This window comes from Furipterus horrens, unplaced genomic scaffold (assembly GCF_987537825.1).
Source record: "Furipterus horrens unplaced genomic scaffold, mFurHor1.1.pri manual_scaffold_6, whole genome shotgun sequence".
Lineage (NCBI taxonomy): Eukaryota > Metazoa > Chordata > Mammalia > Chiroptera > Furipteridae > Furipterus > Furipterus horrens.
Window position 1 is genome coordinate 24,894,473 of NW_028327176.1, and position 25,780 is coordinate 24,920,252.

Below are 25,780 nucleotides of genomic sequence, written 5' to 3' on the forward strand. Positions count from 1 at the left end.
AAATGTCCTTGGTATACACAGTCTGTTAACCTCCCAAGCAACATTGTTAGACATCTGAGCTAACTTACATGAGACGGTTAGGTGTGAAAATTACTTGATGGTAATTTCCATCCACTCAATATACTTGAAAAAGAAGGTTTTAATGCCTTTGATGTTAGACAAGATCTATCAGTAATGTTGGTGCCTTTAATTTGAAAAAGTCAATTGAAATTTTCAAATGTAATTTAGTACAGTATAAGAATTATAGGAAAGACAGATAAATTTACCACTGGATGTTGGAATTCTAATTTTACATTATGAAGTTGACCCAAGTCATTGTACCTCTCATTTCCAAGGTGTCTGTGTATTACATTGGCTTAAAAAATATTTTTCTTGGTCCTTAGATATATAAAATACTGATTTTTCAAAAGATAGAGGATGATAGAGTGAGCATTTCTTATAATCACATTCATAATAAAAGCAGTTAATCTACATTTTACAGATCATTAAACAAATGTCTTTGGCAGAAGACTTTATAAATAACTTCCTCCACTTCTAACATTTCATGTAGGCAATGTTCCTTTTTGGTGAAATCAATCATAGGGTCACTTGTTCACTACTATAGGTTAATAGGAAAACACCACAAGTATAAAAATATTTAAGTTTAGCACACATTCTTTTTGAAAGTTATATTCAAAGTGTATTGATTCACTGACACCAGAGGAGATGCTTTACACAGGCATTTCTAACAGTGTTGCTTAAGGTCATGATTTAACAATATGGTCAGCACAGAGGGTACGAATACCTTTACACCCCACAAAACGTTATCACTGAAACACACTGAAAGGATCCACTGGAATCTTTTTGATTATTTTATATGTTTTTCCCACAAAACGAGTCATGTATGATGAATATGCCTTTACATATGTGTGTGTGGTTGTGTGTGTGTGTACTGAAAATGGCAAGTCTTAGAGATTACATTCATTGGCATGAAAGAATAAAAACTGAAAAATTCAGTTAAGTATCCAAATGTATCACAGACACACCACTACTCAGGAATTTCAGAGTGCAGTGAAGTTATTTATAAAGTAGCTCTAGACACGTGGACATCAACTAGAGGAACATTAGAATTGTTAACTTCATTTTTCAAGGTCACATCTAGTCTCCATTTTGGCCTCTCTTCTTTCTACTGTCTCTGTCTATGGAGGTTATTTATGGTGGGTCCCTTAAACTGTGCACACAGGATGTGAGCAGGCAGTTCTTTCGTGTGTGTGTCCTGTGCAGGAAATTCATGATCACCTCTTAAGAAGAGATCGATTCTGTCATGGTCACTTGCCACCCTTTCTTTGTGAATTGCCTGTTGTGCTGGCTCAGAATGAGTTCAATTTACTATCTAAAGTATCCACCAAGTTTACTCATTGGGAACAGATTGCCACCATCATCATCAAAGGCATGAGAGAAGTTCCGAATTTGATTTCTACCTGGATTCTTCCTTCTCGTCTGCCCCCACAGAACACACCCAAGGGCTCAGAGCAGTGTTTTGTGCAGATATACAGTATGCACAATAGGCTAGTTCCTGCTCTTGCCCTTGTCTAGGAAGCTACAAACGTCCCCTCAGTGTGAACTTCATCCTGTCTACAAAAATTAATAGATGAAACCCAGGGAAGTCCCCGTTGTATTAACAGTTGTGCCAACTATTATTATTATGGCTTGTTAGTGTTGAATTGCACCACTGACCTATGAAAATCACCATGAATGGCACTGAAAGGCAAAGCTGTTGGGAGATCAAAAACAATTACCTGTTCCCTTCTGATGTCAAGGCTTTTTTAATGTACCACATAAGTAAGGGCCTTTGGAATATATAATTATTGTCTAAGCTTTCTGAGAGAAATTTTAAATGCAGTTTTATTTCAAGATTTGAAGACTCGAGGCAAACACAAACCATGGATTGTGCACAAAAAAAGCAAGCCACCACTGTAACTTGGCCTTGGGCTTAAGAGTATTAAAAAAAAAAAAAAACCCACTGTGGACCACAAAGGTTCTGGATCTGAGTGAATCCCAGTCAATCTGATCCAGTCGCTTGTCCTGCAGAGGTGTACTTCCCATCACCAAAGCACCTTGACATTGGTGATTATTCTATGACATGTCTTGGGGAGGCTTTAACATGGAGTAAACTAATATGCAGATGGAGATGGACACATGGTGGAGACAGAGGAAGGAGGGATTGAGTTTTAGCTGGGGCTAGTTGGTGATCAGGTGCATGAGACAAAAATCGGACAATGAGGGAAGAGCCAATAAGAAAACGCTCTCAGAGACAGGAAATGGACACCCAAATGCTCAAACGTGGACCAGCAACAGAGAGGGACACAGACTCTTGAGGAGCAGGTAGAAACACATTGTGATACAATGGTTATTCTTTTTCAGTAATTCCTGAAAAAGAGGAGTCATTCCAAAATAGCTAACAAGTTTGGTTCCTTCTAAGGGAGATGTGGAGGAATAGTTTTAGTACTTGTCTTCAGAATATCATTGCTGGGCTTCCATTTTAGGCCTCTTTTTTGCATACTTTGAATTGGGAAGTGTCAAAACATACATGGATGTTATAAGTACCTCTAAATGTGATATTTTCAGGTTAGATTTAAGGAAGCATGTGCACACACAACTCACAATCTTAAATTCCCTTTCCTAAGCCACTTTTATAAGTAAAGTCACTTGCTGATTCTGTGCTCTGGTTCTGCATCAATTCAAACAAACCTAGGAAGTGCTCCCAGTGGTCTTGGGATTGATGTCTGTCTTGCCTGTGGTTCCCAGATTTTATAAGCCATGTGAGCTTTTGCCACTATCTTCTAAAATCAAAAGTCATTCATAACCAGTCCTCATTTTAGCTCAAGTCAGTCCATATACACTCTTCAAACCAGTGTCATTAAATAGAATTCAGTACTGTTGCATGATGGTTTATCATTAAGGCATATGGGCCAGAGCAAATCAATTAAGAGAAAGGTGTCAAAGGTCATTGCCTGGGCCCTGGGCAGTCAGGCAAAGCAGATTAGTTGTTGGCTTTTAAAAAGAACCAGAAAAGCTGATTAGACATCTGATTGGAGAACCAGCCTGAAGCTCAGTTATTCAGTAAGAAATATTTGTAAGAATTAATTTTCCTTCAAATTATATTGTTAAGTCCAAATGGTGGACATTTCTGTCCGTTTATCAAAATGTGTTGAGACCCTGGCTGGTGTGGCTCAGTTGGTTGGAGTGTCGTCCCATAAACTGAAAGGTTGCATTTTGATTCCCAGTCAGGGAACATGCCTAGATTGCGGATTCAGTCCCCACAACCCCTGTCGGGGAGCATGCCAGAAGCAACCGATTGATGTTTCTCTCTCACATAGATGTTTCTTTCCCTCTCTCTCCCTCCCCTCCCCTCTCTCTAAAATCAATAAACATATCCTCAGGTGAGGATAAAAAAAAATGTGTTGGGCCTAGATGGAACCTACCATTTAAGCTTTTAAGCTTTTTCCTGTGAGGAAGCAGAGGTAAACCGTTGGTGACATTAGATTTTCCTAACTGCTTTGGAGCACTGCTTAGTAGTTCTCGAACTTGAACACACACCAGAATCATCACAAAGGTTTGTTAAAACCCACATTGCTGGGCTCACTCCCAGAATTTCTGATTCATAGGGCTGGGCTGTGGTCTCAGGTAAGACCAGAGAATTTGCATATTAACACATTCCTGAGTTGTTGCTGATGCTGCTTTGCTGGGGACCACGCGTTAGGAATCACTGTCGTAGCTCATCCTAAAACACACGACAGCACCCACATCACCTTAATTGCGCTCCCAGTGCTGAACTTTTCCGTGTGGAAGCTGAAAGTCCATATTAGACTCTTGCCCCCAGATGTTCTTATAATGTAGGTAAGGGGTGTATTTGGTTTGTGCTAGTTTAATTATAGACAATCTAGAGATTCAGAAGTTTAAGTGTCACATCAGCATATACAGCAAAACTGTAAGTGGAACGTGATTCCAAACTCATGCTCTAACCTATAACCTTCCTCTGAAGGGAACATGATTTTTCTGTATCATAAATTTGAGTCCTTAAAAGGCTATTGGTGGAAGACTCTACAGCCTCTCTTCAGAGTATTATTTTAATAATAACATTAAACTTCTCTCTTGCCACAAAGCCTGACATTCTTCCTTTTACCTCAGGATAATCAATATGATAACAGCTGCATTTGTTCAGTTTCTTCACTCAATATAGACCGAGGTTTATTGACATTTTTCTAGTAAAATCCTTTTTAAAGTATATCAAATGCAGGAAGCTCCTCCACAGAAGTGTAAACAGAGGACAAGAAATCCAGGGGCAACCCATGCAATTCAGTTGATGAGGAGTTAGGAGGCAGAAGCTGTCCACACACATCATTAGCGATTACTGTTTGATTGGTTGATAGATGGGCCTGGGTCAGTGAAAGAGGCTGGCTTGGCACAAGGCATTGAGGGAAAAGGAAGATGAGTTTGTGTGAATGAGCAGCTGCCTGGGCTGAAGGAAGGCTCAATTTATTCACCGGTTCCCTGCCTTACACCAAGCGCCTCCAGCTGATTGACAGAGCTACCAGGATGGCTTAAGGCAGCCATCTCCTTAAAATGCTTATGGAGTAGATTTATTTTTTTTTTAAGGAGGATACAAAAACCTACCTTCCCAATTTAGGATTTCCTAATTAAATGTGAAATGGAGGTCAAATTCAACATAAGGGTCTTACCGAAATACATAAATACGGTGCCTGCTGCAAGTGAATGGCAGCTCTATATAAAGATTTATAATGAGAAGGGCAAGTAATTTTATCACCAGCTGGAAGTCATAGACATGATGATAATTTTAACAAAAATATTATCTATTTTAATTTTCTTTCTCAAGAACAAGGCTCACAAGATCACTTTATTTGTTGCAATGATGGAAATTTTTGTTTACCTTTCCCCCTGACGAATTTGGCTTTGTGCCTCAGTGCTCATAAAACTGGAATGTATTACCCTTATGATGTTGAAATGGTTTTGTCATTTTCAATGACATTCTAACTGGGATTCCTTCAAGGGAAAGCTTACATTTGTTCCACTAAAACATTTTTTGTTTATACAAGCAGAGTTCACCATGGTTGCTTTTTCTTTCCTTTTGCCATGGAAACATCGACATCCTCCTGGTATATTTTCTCCGAAAGTGTGCAATTTCAGATTGCTAATGGGGCATTTGGTTTGTGGCAAACCAGATGATTGCTAGGGGCTGGATTTAAGTCTTTTTGTAAAATCTTTTTGAGTAGTCGTCATTTTCTCCATAATAGGGAAGGTGTTTAAAAGACAGTTGCCTCTGTAGCAAATGCAATTCTTTTTCCATCTTCCTTTAGAATGCTTGTATCTTTTAATATCTTTCTGCTCAGTCAATGCACATTCTGTTTGTATTCATGCACTTTGTAAAGTAACTGCTGTCCCTTCCTCCTAAAATGTCATTAAGTACAAAGAAAGAAAAGTAAAAGTGGAATTACCATGGGACACTGTGTAAACTTCAAGTTTACATTTAGAAGAATTAGTGGATTTAGTCTTACAAAGGTCACTGATGTGGAATCCATTCCAAGCCTGTTAAATTTTCTCTTGCTGGCATCTCCCAAAGGGAGAAACTTTTCATTCCTCTTAGGGAATTTCCCTAATTTTTTCAGCAGCACACAAAGAATTATTCAAAATAAATCTTTAAATTCCTGTCAGACTTAGTGTGGTTTCATTGCACAGGTAATTAAGTATTATGAGGAATGACTGTTCACAACATAAAGTACCTTCAACCCACACCCAAAGAGTGATAAGAGGGAACCACAAATCATGTGGGGCTTCATGTGTCCTGGAAAACCAAGGTAAAGGTGAAGTCCCTCCATTTAATGATGAGGGAATTCAAGTCCAGAGAGAGAGAGCTAAAGATTCATAACTCTCTGAAGCTATGAAATACTGATTTTTCAAAAGAGGAAAGACTTGGGTCTCCTCTCTGGTGACTCTTTGATGTTAAAACTCAGGTGGAGTGACTTCTCCTCTACTTGGCCATTAAAATGTGGCAGCTGAGGTTGTAACTCACCGAAATACAGCCAGATGCCTCAAAGTCAAAGAAGCAACAGGCAGAGTTAAGAAAATCCAGTGATGAATTAATATTAACAAACCAGTAACAGAGAGGCAAACGATCTTTGGAACAAGTTTTTACCAACATGAAATGTTAAATAAAAGACCATATATCAACCTCACACACTTTTTGGCTTATCGTAGACTCTAGATATGTTAGTTGAGTCAGAACCCATTTATCTCATTGGTGAAAGGCAGAATGTGAAATTAAGAAAATTAAAAGAAAGTTATTTGATAGGTTTAGGAATGGTTCCATTAAGCAGTCTCAAATTGATAAAATACCACCAGACCAAAAATGGGGCGTTAATTTAGTGTCATAACTGGCCTCTTCCTGACTAAATTCAGGGCTAGAGTTAGTTTACTTAAAATTATTTTTGTCCTGAATTCTTCATTCCATCAAGGGTACCTAGTTTAATACTCTGCACAAAATAAATGCTTGCTGTTTATGAAAACGGTGATTGAAAAATTAGAATAAAGTCTGACATTTGATTTAAAAATTACTCCACTGCCTTGACTGTGTAGATGTTTGTAAAACATTTTAATTGAATATAAAGTAAGTCAATGATCCTGGAAGGCAGACTTGCTAAACTGACTAATTATCAATCCTCTTTGATTTAACTTCTTTCAGATTCTTTTTCCTCAGGTTAATTTTCCAGTTGATATTTATCTACCTCCAGTATCCAGATCTGAATTTTAATTGATGAGCACTGTCCAAACATTTTTGGAATCTCTCCACCCTCAGGAATTGCAAAGCCTGGGCAGGAAGATTAAGTGCTTTTAAGATCCTGGCATCAAAGCAATTTCTGACTTTTCGTTAATAGGTGAAGTTATTGGCTCAAATCTTTTTCTTGGGTTGCACTTTTCAAAATGCCATTTGGTGAGTATGTTGTTAATATGGAGACAATCAGAATGGTCTCTGTTTTTGTACAACCCTTCTGGATGGACGATGAGACACCTGTCAGGGTTTTTTTCCCTTTCTTTCTTATGAATGAAACAGCCTGGAACGGCTGTTTCTCTTGCAAGAATTAGAAAATAAAAGGCAGAGCCTGGAGCTATGTCAGCACCCTCAGTTGAATGAGCATGGGGAAGTATCCCACTGGGAACCAGGACACATAAACACAAGGAAGAGCAGAACATCAGGAGATCCTGTCAGAAGCCCTACCCTCTGTACCAGGAGCCTGTGCTGAACCTCATCATTATTTCCAAATGTTAGGAAATATCTTGCCTGGTACTTTCAAGAGACCCAAACCAATCCTGGTTTCTTCACAAAACAAATCAGGTCTTTGGGTCAAGTCATACCAATACTACCCATGGATCTCATTTTGGTGAGTGGAAGCTTCAAGCTCTGAAGAGGTGTGAATTAATTCTAAACAGCTGCAAAGCAATTTCATTTTATTAGTGAAATCACTTTTAGGGTTGGAGTGTCAGAACATTGACTAGGAAGAAAAATATCCAAGTTTAGGTTCCTCATTGCTAGACCCAATCCACTTGGCTATACGCTGTTTCCTCCGTGTTTTAGAAAATTGGTTCCATGGCAACCAGTTTGAAAAGACATTTCATTCCACATGCAGGCAATAAGTATGTGATTGAGCTGCAGGACTGTTTGCAAAGGTTTGAATCAAACAAAATAGCCTGGCTCAGAGCCCAAAGGAATTGCTGTAGGTAATATTCACATGAAGGGAAAATAAAACACCTCTGGAATCATTCTAATGCTCACAGGCCACATCCATCACAAGAGTGAGCAAGGGTGGCCCTCTGGCTCAAGGACCAGGCCTGGGCCCATCTACTTTGCCTAGTTCTCGACCTTATTATCTAGGAACTGAATGAATCATGGTCCCCCCCCCCCCGCACCCCCCCCCCCCCCCGACTGCTTGTTTGCCTCTGGATAGTACTGTATGAATGGAACGCTGAGGTGGCAGGACTTGAGCACTGATGTTATTAAATTGCATGTCTCAATAATTAACATATATTTTCTTTATAGCTTCCAAAAATGCCATTTTTGCTTCACTTGGTATTTAAAAGCATCTCTCTCTGGTTTGCATTTAAAGTTTAAAAATGTAAATAGAATTTAAAGATGATAAGCAGCAGATCTAGTTCACTTTGAAAGGGAGGACAGCTCTTTTCCTTTTCACTTTCACCATCTGCAGCTGCTTCTGAAGGAAGTGGGTAGGGACTCAGCATCAGAAGTAGGAAAAGGGGACAGAGATGCCAAGTTGCTGATGCAATCTACTGCTCCCAGCTTCTGTGGCTGCTAGTCTCACTTCTCGACAACGTGAAACCAGTTACTGGGAAAATTCCCAATCCGTGTGATGGGAAAGATATTCATTTTTTAAAAAAAGTAAATCTATGCAGAATCTGTGAGAACAACCTGAGAATATCAAGAATATTTAAAGCCTTATGTACACATGAATCGTATGCATCATCTGGCTCAAAGAAGCTTCGGAGTGTCAAGTGCCCTGTAGGATTACCAAGGGCAGCAAAAATCTGTTCTCAGAGTTTTAGACTGAAATGTTGAAGAAATATTTTCTTGCAGATTTTAATAATAGTTGTAGTGAATACAAATAACTGTTTCCATGATGTTTATCTTTTGCTTAGATCAAATACCACAAACATTTTGATGAAATTGCAATAAGATGAAGTCCTTTCAGTTTTTCCAATAGTAAGTGTCCCAGATGGGGTCCAACATGTAATGAGGCAGTTAGTTGGTCAAATAGGCTCCAATGACTTGGCATCAACATTATGCCCCTGTTTCCATTCCTCATCTTTCCCTTTGAAGGAACCCCAGGCACCAAATGGTTGAAAGGGCTAGTTTGCCTGTTTGTAAGATCTTGGTAGGAAACTGCTAGGAACAAGACAACCATGAAAGTTAAGTTGGTTCAGTTGAAAGTATCTAAGCTAAACTACGGATAGTGGAAAGTGAGGTATTTTGGGAGAACTGGGTGGGACTCCCATTCCTTTTCTCCCAACATCCAAAATACATTTCTAGATAATGTCAGCTGATGTATGGAAGCCCACCACCGAAAATACAAAATCTCAGCCTGCTAATCCCCCCACAGTTTGACCTAGACAAGGATATTTTTTCAACACCTTTGAAATGGCAGAGAGGGGTAATTGGAAAAATCAGAAAGGAGCCCTAGTTGATCCTAAAAACTATCAGAAATGCTTGCTAAATAGAGGAAAGAAATCCAATTTCTTTTTTAAAAAAGTCTACTTACAGTTTTAGAAAAATACCTATAATTAACAGCATTCTAAGTAATTTCAAGCAACTTTGAATTGCATTTTTAGCTAAGAAGGAAAAACAAATCAGGAATGAGCTTTCTTCCATCTCTCTCCCCCTTTTTCCACTTAAAAAAGAGATCTGATAAAGAAGGAACACTACCCTGACACGGGCTTTTAAGGAAATCCTAGACAGCCAAAAATGCAATTCAAGTTATTTGACATGTGTCATCTATTTTTGTATCCGTGTGTGTGTCTATGCTCTAGGGAGCAATGGGATAGAGGAAATTTAATGCTGGAACTATGTCTGAGACTCATAAAAATTGTGTTCAATCTAGCATTTCAGATCTTTTGTTGTTATTTTTACACTAGTTGAAATGGCCGTTTTTGGTAGAAAAAAAAAATAGAAAACAACAGTTCTATTAGCTGTGCATGAAAAAGCCATTGTTTCAGAAGTCTTTGAACTTCTGGTAAGTCTGTCTGGGCTTTATTGTTTAATTGGGCTACACTCAAGCTCAATATCCCATCTGATGTGTTGATTATTTTAAATACTAAAACAAGTTTTGAAATATAAACTATCAAATTGGAGTCAGCCATTTATAAATGAAATTGTCAAGGTATTAAGTTATGAAATTTAGAAACTTCATGGCTTAAAAAAATAAGAGTGAAGTTGTTGAAGGCATTATCAGGGGGTCCAGCGTATTCCACAAAAAACTCAGTAACATGGAAACGTGTACCAAAAGCATCCTTTCTTTAATTTTTGGTTGCCAAAGCCAAAAGTTATGTATGCCCAGCTTTGATTTTCACATAAAAACTGAGAACACAAGTTTAAGTTGTACTGTTGTTGCTAGAAACTGGGAACCTTCTTCCTTGAGGGTAATGACTTTCAAATATCTTAGATAAAGGTAGTCTGTGACGAAATATTGACACATTTTCTTTTCATTAATTCTCTCATTTTTAGTATGTTTTTGACAATCACATAATTCTCACCCAAATAATTATTTTAGCCCTATTACTCAATTATATGAGCAGTATGAGACTGTAAAATCTTTTAAGATTTCTCCCTTTGAGTATTTTTCAAAGTTTAATGTTAAGATGAGTATAAGCAAGGTAGGAAGGTACCTAGAGAGAAGTTAATTTTATCACTTTTAAATATTTATGCAATTCAGTTTATTTTAGGTGAAATATTTTGAAAAGTGTTTTTATATTTTGTTATTTAATAGGATTATTCCTTCTACTGGGAAGTACTGGTCACATTAGAATATGGGTCATTACAAGCCTAAAATCACATTTTTTAGAAAATGTCTCTTTAGAGAATTTATCTATTGTCCTTCCATGTGGCTTCAAGGGGTCTAATAAAATAATATTGTAATAGCTATGTATGGTGCCAGTTGGGCACTGGAAATATCAGGGGAAACATTTTGTAAAGTATATTATTGTCTAACCACTATGCTGTACACCTGAAACTAATACAAAGAATATTAAATGTAAACTGTTATTGAAAAAAAATAAAAAATGAAAACAAAGTTTTGTAAGTTAAAAGTGGGTTGTTTCAATTTGGGGATGAAAAAAAAGGTTTTTGAAAATCTCTGGGCCAGATCCTTCCAGGTGAATGAACAATTTCTAATACACTGGGGTTGTAACTCAATTTCTCCTTCCTCCCAATATACTCATGGGTTTGGCTAGGTAGCTCTGTCTTTGTCATCAACAAATTAGGAGTGCTAGGTTCTGCATTGAGTGTCAACACTGGCTCAGTAACTCTGAAGTTAGCTAATTTCTCTTTTGGTGTGTTTGGTTATTAATGTGAAGCTTCCTACCATTTGTATACAGACGAACATTGACCCAGTCATATTTCTTGGTGGCATGGAAGCTATAGATGATGTTTTTCTATGTTTACATACTTTACCCTTGGGGGCATATGTGGGGTGCTGATCCTCAATCCATTCCCACATTTATTAATAGAAAAATCTAGACAGGTGAGCACTCAAACACGAAAAATGTGATCCAAAGAGGAATAAAACCAACAATCTGCTACAGCATGTAGCTGTGGGGTATAATGACTGATCTAATGACTGCATTATATTTAATTTTTCCTGTGGCAAATTCACTTCCGGAAAAACATGTCCATGAGCATTTGCCCATTGTTGAGAGTTAAGAGTGAGCATTACTGAGGATAATGAACATAATGTAAGTAGCCATGGAAAAACTACAAAGGTTAGAAACAGGGAAAAGAAAGATTAAGATTGCCTATTCCCAAAGGGACACATCTCTGGGCCTTTGAAAAAGGTTAGGGCAGCATGATTCTAAATAACATGGGTGGTCAAGCATCCGTGAACTACGGCAATTCTGGGCAGGCATGCCTTCCTGCAAAGACATACGTCATAGTTTTAGCCAGAAAGTCATGTTGCTTTTTGAAGTTATGAAGTAGTATTTTTTTCCTACAAGCAAATAAATAAATAATTTATACAGAGACCACTGATTTGAATGTCCCATAGGAGATTAAGTTGGAGGACCTTTGACAAAACCGAAAACTGAGAGAGCCTCTGAGTGCAGAGAAAAGACACAGAAAGGTAGATACTTACCATTTTTTGTTGGCTGGAGAGCAGATGCACTCACTGCCTTGGAAGACCCACCTCACAGTGGTTGCCCCTTCTATAGGCAACACATTGTCTGCTTTGGGAGGTGATTAATCATGACCTAATTAAGCGCCAAAAATGAAATATCTAACTTACAATTGCTTTCTTTTATGTTATCCTTGTTGGTGAAATACAATCAGGACCACCCAGCACTTGAAATACAAGACAATGAATGTGGCTAGAAGTGATAAGAACATCATGCTTAAAAAGAGCAGAAATGCAATCCATTACCAAAATGCTTGCAAGTAGATTAGAATAAAAGCCAATGAATGCACTCATAACAGCACCTTTCTTTCTCTGTAAGATAAATATGATTTCATAGGTCTCCTCTACATAATGCATGCCTTTATTCATTGAAATGCTACTATTCACCAACAGAATGCCTTGACTCAGTGAAGTGATTACTGCAGCAAAAGCCAAATGCCAGTTGTAGGTCAGGGTGAGATACAATACTTGTACATGGTCAATCATGAAATGGTCAAATGTTCTTGAAGTTATGAAACTATACTTAAGACTTGCTCCAGATGTAAGTGTCCCAATCAAAGGCAAAACCAGAATAAAAAGAGATTCTCTACACCTTGAGCCAGGAAACATTGAAAGAAGTGTTAAAGGGGCTAGTTTATCTTCTTGAGAAATGGAAGTTTTGTCACTGTTAGAGAACGATGGGCTTTATTATCTACCAGAGGAAATTATTTTTCTAAATGCTTCCACAAAGTTCTCAGATGTACACAGAGCAAATAAGTCAATCTCACTTCATCTTGACAGGTTAGGATCAGGGGCTCTGGGCTGTGCAATCAACAATGAATCAAGTCCTGTGTGGAAAAGGCAGTGTGGCTGGTGAGCTTTTATCAGTAATGAGACCACTGAGGGAAAGGTGCTGCATTAGGGATTTTCACTGTGGATGACAACCACCGATTAGAATGTCTTCGAGGTTGCTTAAAACAACATATTTTATAATATTTTTCTTTGAAAAGCAATGAGAAAAAACTGTGTTAACTTATGTTGTTAACCTCAGAAACCAAAACTCTATACACTCTTCCTTTGTGGCAGGCTTGAATCAGAATCTTTGAAATAATTAAAATTAGCTTATAAAAGGTTGAGAATCATTGGGCCATGACATATTGCTGGAGCGTTGTTAAAGAGTCAAGGCTACTCTGGTCATATAATTACTCTTTTTGCCATTTAAAGAAGTAAATGCTGGCTGCTCATTTTATGTGAAACTAAAACTTGGGTCTCAAGGAACACATTAATTGTTGATCTAAGAAAATATTTAAATTATACCTTATTTCCTTCACATATGAAAGTGTTCCACATGACTGTATATGAATATAATGAGGAATTCTAAAAATTTTAAAGATGGTCAGGTGAATAAAGTATCAGTTACATGTATACAGTGGACAACTATGAAAGTGTTTTTATTGATGATCAATTGTATTGGGATTAGTTTTGATATAATACTCCATATGCTAAAAAGTGATGTGATGTGTAACTATTTTGGGGCTCATGTTCTTGAATGCAGAATAGATGTAGATAAAGTGGCATTATATGATGTAAGAAAACAATTAGTGGAGTGGAGAAATGTCCAACATTTATCTCAACACTGTCAGATAGATACTATTCTGAGACTGGGCTCTCTTGGGACATTAAAAAGGAGACACTGAATAACCAAAGGGTTGACGTTTGCAAGAGCTGAATGCTATTTTCTTTCTTTTGGGTGAGGATACCAATTGCACACTAATACCTTTCGGGTTTTTATTTCTTTAAAACATGAAAACAAAAAGTGAAATAGATGACAATGAGAAAACATTCCATACAGAATATGCTGTATCACTAGTGATTAAGTCAGAAACAAGTAGAAACTTTATTTGTCTGTGTCAATAATGTGTACCATGTATAAGGAACAGCACAAGTAGTGCATTCCCCCCTAAAGCTGTGCACAACACACACAAAATAAAATAATCAAACAAAATAAAATAATTTTACACAACTATAATTATCAATAAACCCTGAACAACCAGAATCATATTTTACCTAGAACATAAAAATTTAAAAAGCAAACAAACCCAAAAGTTTTGAAATTGAAATTGACCAATGGCAAGAATTTCTCAAAAGTCCTCTGTAACAGTTTGCTATGGAATCATTGACATTCCAAATATGGCTAAAAGTGAGTGCAAAAATCTTTCTAAAGTTTAAACTCTTATCCCTTGACAATATTTACTTGTGGTGTTTCTGGACTAGCTTTCCATTTAGTAAATCTTCAAAAAAGGGGGATAGAATGGGTCTCCAAAGGAGTCAGGCCACCAGTGTGTTGGGCCATGACAGGTCAGGAGTGAGTTTCCAGGAGGTAAAAAGAGTTGTAGAGGTATGGGGCATAGAAAAGTATTGTTGTCAAACCACGTTAAAAGCTGGGATTCATTGGGCCTTCTCAGTGAGATGGAATCCTAACATGATTGCCTTTCTCAGTTTAAGATAAGGAGGTGTACCTACTTGCAAAATTGGCCAAGGACACCTGGGATGCTATTCCTACCTAACCTATGCTTTATACTCTCTTAATTAAAAACAAAAAGCAAAAACTTAGGTATTTGAACAATTCTATTTGCACAGTTTCAATGTGTTTATTTTTAAAGTTTCATAATTATGTTTTTCCTTGCAAGATAAATCTGTTTCCATGTGGCTGGGTTGGGTTTTACTCATGGAAAGAGCACAATCACATTAACTGTGAACCCCCCGAGGGCAGGGATCTAGGCTGTCTGGTTCATGGTTTAGTCCCCAGGAGGTAGCATAGTACCTGGCATGTTGAGTGGGTAACCAGCACTTAGTTATTCATTCAAATATTCATTCAGTCACCAAATATTTATTAAACAATGAATGATCATGATCAATGAGTAGAAGAAGAGCAAATAACTAAGACTTTTTAATTCTTAAGTATCTTTGAATCAATACAGAGGGCTAGGGGTGTCTCCAGCCTGGGAATCTTTATAGATAGTCTCTGAGAGGGGACCAATGTCCATCCATCTTCCTCATTAGTGAACTCACTACTTTGGAATGTGGGTTTATCCATGCTCTTTGGTATTTTGGAAGAGAAAGAGCCATTCCCTTTTTCAAGGTTAAAAACCTCCCCGTGCAATCCTCCTGGGATGCACTCATGTCATTTAATTGTTTACCCCTTAGTCATAAATAGAGAAGACTCACTTTTAAAGACCCATTGGTCAGCTTGGCTTCTTTCCTACTCAGGAACCGCAGATACAATCAGAGGGGTGTAGATGGTGAAAGAAAGAGGCTCAAAGTAGCCTTTTACATAAAAAAATAAAATGAACAAACCAGCACTATCTACCATCTGTGCCAGACAGAGCAGATGTGAAATAAATACTTTAGGGGCAGGGGTGTTGTGAAAATGGAGGCTCTCAAAGCCCAGGCACATCTAATGCATCCACTTTTCTACACCTTTCTCCTTGGCCTTCCTGAATCAACAGGTGATTTTTTGAGGCCTCTTGGTGTGCTCCACATGGCTAATTTTCCATGAAGATACTTTGAAGTTTGCCTGCTGTCCTCTCAATAGCTTTAACTTCCCACGTGACAGTTATTGCTTCTTAGAAATAAATGTGCAGCTCCATGAACAATAGCCATTTTCTCCTTTTATCCCTAGTCATAAACTCAATAACAACACAAAAGTTACAACTCAGGTGAAAAGAAAACTCACTTAGGTCTTCAATGTCCAATTAACATTGCTGAGTGGGAGAACAGTATATGCTATACTCTACTATATACAGATAACGCTTTGTTTTGTTTTATTTGTTTTCTTCCATGCACTGTGTAACAGGCATCACAACAACATTCCCAAACAGGCACATAAAGGAGGAGCAAATGTTCAGTCATGACCGGAACAGGATTGTGCAAGCCATGGATGCTTGTGAAAATAAAACCAATGGATGATCCCAGGCAACAGCAACATGGGACTGGGACACATATTGATGCAAATGGAAAAAGATGATATGCTTTTTGAATGGGGTGATTCTTCCTGTTTGCACGAGGACTGGTGGGCAGGAGGAAAGGCGTGGGGGTGAGGGACCTGGGAGTTAGCTGGGCTGGAACACCAGAATAAGGGCCTTGCCAATCACAATCCAGAGCTAAAGAGACAAGAAATAAAGGATTTGCATGTTCCTGGGAATCCAGGCACATTATTCCTGTACCTGTTGAACAAGAGGGCCAGGCATCGTATCTTTAAATATCAGATGGTATCTAGAACCATCAGTTTTTCTGGCTCCATTCCAGCTTCCACACTTCTTCTTGGAGACAGCTTCACCTCTGCTCACGTTCCAGAGAAAAACTTGGATTTAATAACATAGTGAAGACGTGCTTCTTTCTTCTTCAGTGCCCATATCCTTCCTTAATCCAAAATAATTTTTAAAGTCTTTGGGGGAAGGAGAGTAATCTTAATGACTTAAATTGTTACCAAAAATCCATTTGCATTTAGATTGGTTGTCACCTCTCAACAAGAGAAGCAAAAACCCCGCTCTTCCCAACAAAACAAAAGCAAAATAAAATAAAATAAAAGGCAGACATCAACCACCTCCCAACCCCCATCAAAAACAAGCCAGAACAGAAAACAAATCAAAGACTGAACAATTAATGAACCTGGAGAGAACACAGCCCTTCTAGGCCGAGCTACGAAGACGGCCCTGCCTCCACACCTTGTTCAATGGGATGGTGCCCCTGGGAATGGGAGGGGATAGTTTCTCACTTCAGCCCTGGTAAGTATGCTCTTGAAGCTGGATTCCATCAGCAGGTAAGTGAACATGACAAATGTCAGTTTCCTCTGTTCATTGTACATAATTTTTTATGTATATATGTATATATATATAAATTTACTATATCTGATTGTTCCTTTAGAAGCCTTTTATGTGGCAGTAGGCCTCCAGGGAGGAGAAGAAAATGTACAAGAGCCACAGGAGCACAAAGAGGCTGGATGTGAGGAGCTTGGCAGTCCGGGGCCCACCCAGCTCACCTCCAATTTCTGGCCTCCGCCGATACAGCAGCACCCCCACATTGATGAAAGCAAAAATGGTGAAGAGAGTGACAGAGAAAGCTAGCGTGCCAGGGGACACTCTGAACTGTTCCCCGTTGGCCGCGTGGTAGATGGCAGCGATGGACCAGGCCACACCAATGCCCAGGAAGACATTCACCGCGTTGCTGCCAGTGACGTTACCAATGGATGCGTCTGCATACTGGTCCTGGGTAGCTGCCACTTTGCTTGCGAATGTGTCTGCAGAGGAAGAACAAAGAGGTAACGACACTTAATTAGCCTTTTAAAGATGTCTGTACTGTGCTGGGAGCTTCAGCTCTGTCTGCCAGAATCAAACCCCCAGTGGAAACCCAGTGGTCACGCCAGGGCTGCGACGTTCTCTCGAGCCAGCATGGTTGGTACAGCAGGGTGTAGGTGTCAGGACCCGAGGACTCAGTGCTGGCTGTGTTACAAGTGATCTCTGTCACATTCTTTACCCACAGATACTACGGTTCCTTTTAATACTGAACTTCCAGGGCAGCATTTTTAGAGTGATAGTGGCCCATTAACATCTGAATCTGTGACGTTCTTCTTAAGAGGGAATATTACAAGGCTTAACAACATGCCAAAAGATTCTAGGTCACTCAAGTTTAAAAATGGCTGCTGGAGGGTGTTACTAAAAGATGCTGTATCATCAGATCTAGTTTATAGATGAGAAAGTTAACAGGTCAGGAGATAGTTTCAAAGATTTAAGAGCAATTCAATAGTGGCCTGGAAACTAATTGAATTATAATAATAGCTGGCATTTGCCTAGAGCCTTATGAATAGGATAGCAGGCTCACCTGTATTACTTCATCAGTTGTGATAATTCTATGGGGGGAGGAAACTTTATAGGTGAGGATGCTAGACTGAGAGATGGCAAGTAATGGATGCAACATCTCACAGTGAGGAAGAAGCACATCACGGCTCAGCTTGGGCCTCCTGCCTCCCAGGCAAATACTCGTTCATTGTGCCATTTTACCTTTCACTGGGCTATGGGTACCAATGACCATCTCCCAAGTACTTTCTCTAATAGTCCCGAATGCATCTTTTTCTAAAGACAGGAGAGCTGTGGTACATACAGGGAGTGGGACAAGAGTGACATATACTTCTTAGTGAACAGAGCACAGGTTCAGAGCACCTGTGAGCCAGAGGGTCTCAAATCCTGCCTCCACAGAAGAATGTGTGACCCAGGCAATTACTTTAACTTCCCTAAACCTCAATTTCCTAATCTCTAAAATAGGGCTAGTGACACTTCAGAGTGCTGTTGTTAAGTTGAAATAATATATCTAAAATGTTTGTTTCTTGGTACAAAGTAAGAGGAGCTCTTATTGTTGTTTGGAAAAGATAATGTGAACAGAGCCGCCTAGATCAGTTTAGTAGAAGTTGAGGCAGGATCTGAAATAGCTCCCTTTAGTAACCATGTAAACAGAGCTTGCAAGAGACCCACTTTCTTTTCTATATGGTTGTCTGCTTACTGATAGCAAAGTCCTTTCAGCTACCGTTGCAAAATGCCATGCACAGTAGTTTTATAGTAGATGTTAATAACTTTCAAAGTGAACTTAGATTTGCAAAGCCAGTAATGGCAGGCATGATGTCACTACAAGGTGTCATGTCATGTGCTCTGGTCCCTTTGAGATCCCTAGTGTGCTCTGAGCATGCGTGTAGTTGTATGATATTGGGACTACTTTCTCCCCTTGATAGCTCTTTGGTCGCCACCACCCTTCTTCGGTAAATCTCCAATGTGGATGACACACGGAGCATCTCAGTTTATATCAGCCTGTAGATTCTTGTGCTTTACAATGAGTGAGAAGGTTATGCAGGCTGCTGAGCAGCTACTGAACCTGCACTATGTATCACATTCTCTCTGAAAGGGAACGAGTCAGGCCTCGAAGGCCCATCTCACTGACTCTGACCTCTCGGTGATGGAAAGCAGGTTCTAGCTGCTATTTTATAAATAAGCAAGCACTGCTTACTCTGTACTCTATTCATGTTACAGGTATTATCTCGTTCAACCCTCTTAGTCTTATGGAGTAGATGTTATTATTCCTTATTTATGGGAAGTGCCATTGGACTGGGTGTCGGTCAACAGGGCAAAGATTTTTAAGCCAAATCTATTTGATTTTAGAGCCCATTCAATGGACGGCTAAGTTTTTCTTACGTCTTAGTCCACTTCACTCAGGAACTTGGAAACAGATTCTCGTACAACAGTTTTTCCTCTGTCAGTGGGAGCAAAGACTGAAGAGGGTGTAGGCAGTTTGCTCACCCGCCCTGCTGGGTGTGTGCTGCTTTGTGCATCCAGATCCCACGCTGCAGCCCAACCTGGACAGTCACAGAGGCTGATGATTACAGCCAAGCAAGACTAACCATAATGGTCTCCTGTATGTCATTATGAAGAATTATTAGGAGCTGCTGCAGCAGCCTCACACAAAATGAAGTCGTTTTGCTTTCTTTTTCAAGGACAGGCAGTTGAGCAAGGAAAGGAAAGGAACAGAGTCCTAGGCTGGAGAAAGCAGCTTACAGATCAGCCACTGCTGAGGGCGCCTGAGATGTTCATTCTGTGCTGCTACGGCTGCCACAACAGCTGGCGGTGAACAGATGGCCACCTCAGGCAGGTTGCTGGTGGGGGAGTTCCGACCCGCCCCATGCTGCAGGCGCAGGTGACCTGGCGCTGTGCCATAGCACACATCTGCTTTCTTCCCCGGGCACGTGGTGCATGGCATGCTGGACTTTCTGGGTGCCCTCTCTCCATGCGGAAACCCTAGCTTCCAGGGTGGGGCCCTGCCACCATGCCAGAAGGGAAGGAGGTATAAAATCAAAGATTTCTGGGTCTGAGGACCCTGAACGCCCACACCAGTCATTTTTCCAAAAGTGGAGGACACGCTTGGGCCTGTAAGGATTTCCTCTCCCTCAAGCCATTTTTCAGTAGCTTATTGTGAACATCACATGAACATTCTTGTAATAATTTATTTTTTCCTGTTTTGCAAATGCCTTGTTCTGGATTCCCTAAAAATTAGTAACCAAAGCAACTAGCTTGTCACATAAATAAAACATATTTTGGGCCTCTTTAGGTCTGACTGATTTTATTTACCTGAGTTATACATCAGGTCTTCCATGTATTTTCAGTTCAAAAGCCATGTAAAAGAATTGTAGAAATCCAAGCCATTAACCTTAGCTCCAAGAGAGATGGCTCTGTTTTCCAAATGAAGTGTGATGGAATCTCCCCAAAGGACCTTTTTCGCTTTGCAGCTTAGTGCATAGAGCCCTGCCCTGAATGCTATGCCTATAACCTGCTGATGGCAAAAGCCATCCAAATGCCATCTCCAAAAGTAAAACCCAGGAAATAACCACTGCCGTGGTCTCAGTGGGGTCGTAATCATATTCAGAACTTGGCCCATTAAATACAATCATGTATAAATCAGATTTTCAATGTGAGTGGCACACACCAAGTCATGGGTGTAGATATACATATACATATATATACATATCCCTGCAAGTGTATTTCAGGCCAGATTTCTAATAGGATTCTAATAGGACTTTTTGCTTTTAACTGCCACCTTGAAGTGTAATAAATTTTAGATTAGTCGTACAGTCCTGCCTCCTTGGTACCGATGACTGTAAATCTATAACAGGAAAGATGTGTTTGGGAAGCAGTGCTGTTGGAATTAAACAACACGTCAGAGTCAGGACATAGTTGCTCTCTGCAGACCTGTCTTGAGTTCACGATGTATAACCTTGACCAAGTCATCTGACTGGTATGCAGGAGTAGATCAACACCCTTCCCTTTCTTCCCAAAATTGCTTTTTACCTGAATTTCTCAAACTTCATAGCTACATAGAGATGAAGCCTTCAACAACTCTTCTGTGAAAAGGATAGTTCTTACAGCCCTGCAGGTGACATAGTTATGTATTATCTAGAGCAAGTGTTTTCACCCCAGATGATTTATCTTATTCTGACTCTCAGCACACTTTGGGGGCCAGCTGTTCAACTCTCAAGTGAGGCCTGCTCAGGAACCAACACTGGCAGTGACTGTAACTGAAGCCCATTTGCTCATGGAAGCATGCCTGCAACCCCCCCCCCCTCGCCAATCTGTGATTACTGACAATATAGGAGACAGATGAGGGGGTACAGAGCTTGGTGGCATAGTAGGGGGAGAAGCCTCATCAAGAAGACTCTTGGCTCTTCTAACTATCTGTATGTTCTTGGGCAGGACACTTCACTTGTTCAGGGTCTGGTTTCAATATCTACTATATAGAACATGTCTAAGACTTTCTATAATGTCACTGTTTGGGTGTCGCACAGGATATAAGGGACCCAATTCACGCATATGACTTCAGTGTGATTTTTCTTTTTCGTAGGAGTTTGTACACAACCACCTTGCTTCATTAGACTTGACTAGTGATGATAAAATACCTTCTCCCTTTAAAGAATGACCTAAATGAAATATTTGAAGAACCTAGGAAGAAAGATCTCTAGACCTGAAGATATTACCATTGATCAAATTGTGGCAATATTTATGAAATTAAACCACACAGCACAAAGTCATTTACCTTTTAAAAATAGATAAGAAGTGTTGGCAAAAGTATTCACTCAAATCATATTGGCCAGCCATGCATTTATATGAGTGAAGCCATGCAATAAATGGTAGCAGCGGTGACTGTATTTCAAATACTGTGTGTGATGTCAACGAAGTTTGCATACCACTGACATCGGAAATACTGGGAAAGTCTGTTTAAAAAAGGATGATTTGAGGCTCCACCCTCAACCCACTCAGTCAGACTCTCTGAGGGAAAAGACAGAGGAATGTGCATTTCAACAAGTGCCTTAGGTTGTTCTTTTTTACACCAAGGTTTGAGAACGAAAGCTGTAAGGCATGGAAAAAGAGGCTGTGGCTCCAAGTGCCCACTGTTTGGGGGCCTTGCTGGGAGGAATAGATCTTTGAGTTTTAGGGAAGCAGCTAACTGGGAGAGGGAAGGAAAAGCTGATTTATCTCACAGACTGTTCTGCAACTTAGGTGGGCTTGGTAGAGGGGCTGGAACCTTTAACTTAACTCTAAAGTCCTCCCACTCTCAAGTGATGCTGTGCTTATTTTTTTAAAACCTGGTGCCAGCATGCATACTATGAAAGGCCAAGAGAGGAGGAAAATAAAAGTTAATTGCATTCTGGTTCCTCCACTTCCCAGGTAAGAAGCTTACCTATACACTTTATAGGGTTTGCAAGGAAATGAGTGAACGTCAACAGCATTCAGAATAGGGCCTGCCACTAATGAGTGCTCAGTATTATCTGCTCTTTTTATTCTACAACAGAGCCAGACCCCAAGAGAACCCATACATGGTAAGGAATTCCGACTTGATGCAGTGATTCTTAACTTTTGAGGACTTATAACACCCTTTAAAGATGTATTAACTTTATGGTCCTCTGCATTTGAAAATATAATAGAGCATAAACTTGTTCTTAAAAATCAAAGAGGTTCTTTATTTTGCAAATTCCCTATAACCCAAGTCACAAAAAGACATGAGATCTTCTGCTTTAAGGCCCTAATCTTACAAGTGTCTGAAAGGCAGGAAGGAGTCTTTGATTAAACAATGCATGTATGCCTCTCTACTCTTTCCTCTCTTCTACATAACCCCGCTTCTCTTGCTCTTTTAGAATTGAAATGGAGATACTTACCTCTGTACTAATTCTTCACTGTCACTGAGGACCTTAACGAGGAGGTTTGATCTTTAGTCCTGAGACTTATTTACACAAGGACAAAAATCACAGCCCCTCACTCACATGCACACCCCACACTCGCTTCACTGGTTTATGAACAAGAGTCCTTGTTTGGCTTCCAGGTGAAGTTTAAAAGATCAGGGAATTATGGATGTTTGATTGATTAATGACCAGTTAGAGGGGTTGTAAAAAACTGAAAAAGGGAAAAACACCTAAAATTTCTGCCCATAAAAGTTGTCCCAGAAGAGAATGAAGAAATAATGGAGACAGTGACATGACTTATTTTAAGAAAAGAAGAAAACAGAGGTAAGTAAAAAACTCGAGGCCTCATGTTGGCAGATCAGAACACCTGCTCCTACTCTTTTTGTCCCAAGTTGCAAGTCAGAATCACCAGGGCAGCTTTTGAAAGATACTAGCTTGCTAGCCCCACCCCAAGTTTCTGCTTCATTGGTCTGGGATGGGCCTGAGCACAGGTATTTTTTAAAAGCTCCCCCAAACAGCCTGAGACCCGCTTACTAATCACTCACAGCTCTTGTTTCATTATCTGTATAAGGACAATGGCGCCCCTCTGGTAGGGAATAGCTTTGACACACAGATCAACAACAACAAAAAAACAACCACTCTTGTTATCAAAACACAAATTATTTTGTTATTTTGGTTTAACTTGAATGTCTGCACGGTGCAGAGTTTCCTCTGGGAATTAGTTTTCCTACTATGAACCTGAAATCCTGATATATTTTAAATTCAAAGAGAAAGATTAATTCTAATTAAAAGAGAAAAAATAATAAAGCGTTCTTTTCCTCCAGGAAACAAACACACAAAGAGAATGAGCACAAACCAACAGTGCCATTTGATCTGCCTTCCAAACTATAATTTGATTCTTTTTAAAATAATAATACTCCTCTCTTAAACACAGCCAGAATAGGATTATTTTTAAGGACAATGCTCACAGATGCTCTGAGAGGATCCAAGTTTTCCCTTCCTTGATCAAACCCCAAGCTTCACAGGGCTTGTTAAAATTTTCTAAAATCCCTGGTTCTATATCTGTGATGTCAACACAAACATTTTGGGCCTTTGAGAGGACTCTGAGTTTGTCTGAGATGGCGCCCATTCTATTCAGTTGCTTGGCCAGTATCCCCACCTTCTAATCTTGATCCGAAAAGAGCCCTAAACCTCTGGTTGGGTGTGGAGCAGGGAAGCAGTGCTCTGGCCTGCGTGTCTCTCAAGACCTGGATTAACATGATCCTAGAGCGGATCAGACTATGTATGGTTCCAGTGTGTACCTGATTGAGTAAGGGGTGCAAGGCTGACTGACTAGAGCGAAGCCTCCTGACTCTAGTCAAGCTGCTGAACAGGCAGCTGCGTGATGACTGCGGCCTCTGGCCATTCACAGTTGGTTCATGTGAATTAATGGTTCAGCCTGGCACAGAGATATTTAGTGAGCTGAGGTTAATTTGGTCCCCTATGTCTGTGTTACTCTGTGGGTAACCACTATTGTTACTGAAGAATGCCAGTCCTAATTATAGTGGCCTGTATAAAGTATCAAGTTCTGGTAGCAAGGAGACCAAGCAATAGAATGGAAGCTCCTCCTACTGTCCCATTTTCCATGTACTGGCCCTGCGACCTCAGGATAACTAACCTCCCCAAGCCTTTGATGTCTCATCTGTAATACGTGGAAAATAATGTCCTCATTTATAAGGCTCTAAAGATGACTAAAACAAGCAATGCAAAAAGGTTTAGCATGACATCTGATAAGAATTAGTAGGTGCACAACAACTATTACCTATTATATATCAGAATTCTTTGATGACAAAGGAAATGTTAATAATATTAAAATCTTTCATTATGGTTTCCTTCAGCTAGGTGACTGAGGGTTCATACATCTTTTGCAGGATTATGGGAGAAAATGTTTGTCCTTGATGTCCAGAAATGATGGTGGTGATAAAGGCAAAAACAATAGTTAACGTTTATGAGGTTATAACTATATCTGGATTCTCACTTAAGTCACAAAACAACTGTATAAGATAAGTACTACTATTATCCCCACTTTATAGATGGGAAAACTGAATTACAAAGTACAATAGTGTTCCCGCTTATATGCAGGGGATACTTCCAGGACCCCCAGTGGATGCCTAAAACTGCAGATAGTACTGAACACTATATGTACTATATTTTTCCTATCCATACATACCTATGACAAAGTTTAATTTATAAGTTAGGCACAGTAGCAGATTAACAATAGTAACTAATAATGAAATAGAACAGTTACAACAATACACTGTGTTGAAAGTTATGCGAATGGCTTTGGAGTCATTAAGTTAACTAAGGGTCACTTGAACACAAGCACTGTGATACCATGACAGTCGATCTGATGGTCTAGATGGCCACTAAGTGACTAACGGGTGGAAAGCATGTCCAGTGTGGAGACCCTGAACAAAGGGATTATTCATATCCTGGGTGAAATGGAGCGAGACGGTGTGAGAGTTCATCATGCTACTAAGAATGGCATGCAATTTAAAACTTTAAAAATGTTTATTTCTGGAATGTTCCTTTAAATATTTTGGACTGTGACTGACCATGGGTAACTGAAAACAAGGTGAACAAAACAAGATAAGGCAGACTACAGTACAAGAAATGTTCCCAAAGTCAAATAACCAGCAAGAGGTGGAACTAGGATTCAGACCAAAGGAGGGTGACCTTAGCTGGAGACCATGTTGTTGAGCACAAGTTCATGGGGTGCTGACCATGACCTTATGCAGGACACCACGTGTGTGAGGGGTGTTAACAAGGACTAGATACTGACACATCTTAAATCTGAAAATAGACAAAAGGTTCAAAGAATATATCTGGAAACGTCATTGTATTCAACTCTGATTGTAACTACACAACGTTTAAACAGCTGATTATTTGAAATAAAGGGAATAAATTGTCCTATATAGAAACATCAGCCTGACTCCGTTAGCAAAATATTATATTTGCATGGATCAGAAACATTAAGAAAGGGCTATTTTCATGGAAGACCTCTCATTCTTTTAGAACAGTATTTGAGATCACTGATTGATAA

At 39.5% G+C, this 25,780-nt stretch overlaps 1 protein-coding gene across 12 annotated transcripts in view; it reads right to left on the bottom strand.

The window, feature by feature from the left end:
- Positions 1–13,800: 13,800 nt before the first annotated feature.
- SLC8A1 (solute carrier family 8 member A1) overlaps positions 13,801–25,780 on the bottom strand; it is a 348,486-nt gene continuing 336,506 nt past the window's right edge. For all 12 annotated transcript variants that reach the window (XM_090281198.1, XM_090281195.1, XM_090281194.1 and 9 more), the window contains one exon: positions 13,801–17,226. In XM_090281198.1, coding sequence (XP_090137324.1) covers positions 16,850–17,226 — 377 coding nt within the window. In that variant the 3' untranslated portion in view covers positions 13,801–16,849. The remainder of the gene's footprint in view (positions 17,227–25,780) is intronic.